This window comes from Penaeus vannamei, chromosome 31 (genome assembly GCF_042767895.1).
Source record: "Penaeus vannamei isolate JL-2024 chromosome 31, ASM4276789v1, whole genome shotgun sequence".
NCBI classification, from domain to species: domain Eukaryota; kingdom Metazoa; phylum Arthropoda; class Malacostraca; order Decapoda; family Penaeidae; genus Penaeus; species Penaeus vannamei.
The window spans coordinates 26577741-26579916 of NC_091579.1; the positions used below are offsets into that span (position 1 = coordinate 26577741).

General features: G+C 52.0%; 2 protein-coding genes across 2 annotated transcripts in view; both read left to right on the top strand.

Annotated features, from left to right (window-relative positions):
• The window catches only part of LOC113809576 (uncharacterized), a 51629-nt gene extending 51545 nt beyond the window's left edge, over nt 1-84 (top strand). The window contains exon 4 of the mRNA XM_070144206.1: nt 1-84. This exon is cut by the window's left edge and continues 441 nt beyond it. The gene's annotated coding sequence lies outside the window, so the exon portion shown is untranslated.
• Nucleotides 1-686, top strand: part of LOC113809566 (antifreeze protein Maxi-like) — a 702-nt gene extending 16 nt beyond the window's left edge. The window contains exon 1 of the mRNA XM_027361196.2: nt 1-686. This exon is cut by the window's left edge and continues 16 nt beyond it. Coding sequence (XP_027216997.2) covers nt 1-686 — 686 coding nt within the window.
• Nucleotides 687-2176: the final 1490 nt, after the last annotated feature.

The following is a 2176-nucleotide window of genomic DNA, read 5'->3' on the forward strand; positions in this document are numbered from 1 at the left end:
CCTTCGCTGCAACACCAACAACACTCTCAGTTACCATCGCAGGGGCCATCCCACTTCCTGCCGCAGGGGCCGCAGATGCCGCCGCAGATGTTGCAGCCGCCGATGTCGATCCCGCAAGTTCCATCTCAGGTGCCGCAGTTCGCCAGCCAGCTGCAGCAGTACGGCGCGCCGCAGCAGATGCCCTCGCAGCTGCCGTACCGAGCGCAGATGCAGGCGCCGCAGTCTTCGGCGCAGCTCTTCTCGATGCTGCCTCCGCGCATGCAGATGCAGCATCCGTCGCCCTCCCAGGCCCTCCCGCCGCCGATGCTACGAAGGGCGGGCGGCCAGGCGCACCCCCGCTGGCGGCCGCAGCTCTGATCCCGAGCCGCGGCGGAGGCGGACGCCAGCGGGTGACCGCAGGTGCCGCGCCGGCCGCCGTGGCTCGTGCAGGCAGCGGGGGCGCGCGCGGGAAGCCCCTCGCGGCGACACCCTACACCTCCTGCGACGCCGCGCCGCACTTGTATGGCCCAAAGAGAGGGAGACGAAGGCGTGGCGACCGAGCCCGCCTCCGGCGCCATGGCGAGGACCCGGCCCGGAGCGCCCTGGAGCCGAAGCCCTTCGCCAGGGAGGGCGCAGGGCAGCGGAGAAGCGCTCGCCGGGAAACCCGCGTTCCTTCGCTCCCGCGCCGCCCACTGCAGCGATGGTAACACGAAGACTTGTCAGGCGAGTCATAGAGCCGTTGTGAGTAACCCTCTCCCGTGGAAACCGAACACTAACGACCTGCAACTCCCCCCCCCACCCCCACCCCCCACTCCGGAAGACCAGCAACCACGCAGTCCGTTAACCGTATCAATAGCCAGGAACTCAGCCACCAATAGTCATCCAGCAAGCATCAAGCCGACGCAAGAACCGCCCCCCCTCCCCCCCCAAAGCCGAGGAAAGCAGAGGGGCGTTCCGACGTCAGATTTTCTCGCAAACAGAAGCAAGGACTTGTCATGTTTTCTCTTAAGGCTCTGTTATGTGATATGTAAAGCATTACAAGGACGAGAGAGTTGGAAGGCTCTCCGTCTACATCATTTAATATTATCTTGTAAATATATTTTTAAGGCTACTGTGTGAGATTACGGACTCTAACCCTTTTGTGAAAGTTTAAGGAATTTTAGGGAGACTCATCAACCATTGCATGTACAGTGACGGAAAACTCTTCCTGTTTTGGTGTGCCATAAGGAACAATTGCTCTAGTGATCAGTTAGATTTTCGTCTCTACGGAGTAATTGAATATATATCCTCGTTCATCGGACAAAACTGCGCTAGTCAAATGAGGAAAACAGAAGTGATGAAAAGGTTGATAAAGGAGGAAAATTTTTAAAAGAAAAGGGGAAAAAATATAACCACACCAAAAGTGCTCGCAAGGCTTTTTGTGTTTTACAAGAAACTCTGGAAAAAAAGAAGAAATATATACAAGAGAAAAAAGAGAGACAGCAACACTTTGCCGTTTCGCATTCACCGTTTTCTGTGTGTCGGCTCAAGAGTGTATAAAAAAAAATTAATACGTCACGAATATGAACATGCTCGGAAAATAAGCTTGTTTGTGTTCTCTCATACGTAAAAAAAAAAATAGTAGTTACGAATCAGAGAAAAAAAAAAGACTTTCTAAGAGCTGTAGCACCGGACAGGTTGATATGTATATATTGTGCACAATTGCTTTCACCAACCTGATCTTGCTTCCCGTTTCTGTACACACCTAGTCGCAGCTCACACTCATTTCTACTTCATCTCAGCGTGAACTTGTAAGAGTGTCCACCTCGCCAACCCTAATCGCCTCGAAGCACCTGTGAATAAATTAGAAGAAAAGAATATGAAGATAAGAATTGTACATGACAGTTGTTCCGCAAATCAAGTATCTTTTTTTCTTTTCTTTTTTTCTTTTTTGGGCAAAGCAATAGCAACGCATGATTTTTATTTTATTTTTATTTTTTTTTTTTACACCATGTTGATTCACCCGGGCAAAGAGCGACCGTTGGCCCGCTCGCCCGTTTCGAAAATTTGAATTCCCGCCAACCAATCACAGGGCGAGCGAGCGAGGACCGTTAGGCCGCTGGCGAGTGGTGGAGATCCTTCAAGACGCCGTTGGGGTCGAGTTCATGTGATACTTGCGGACAGGAGCATACAAATGTGTAAAGGAGAGAATGAGAGA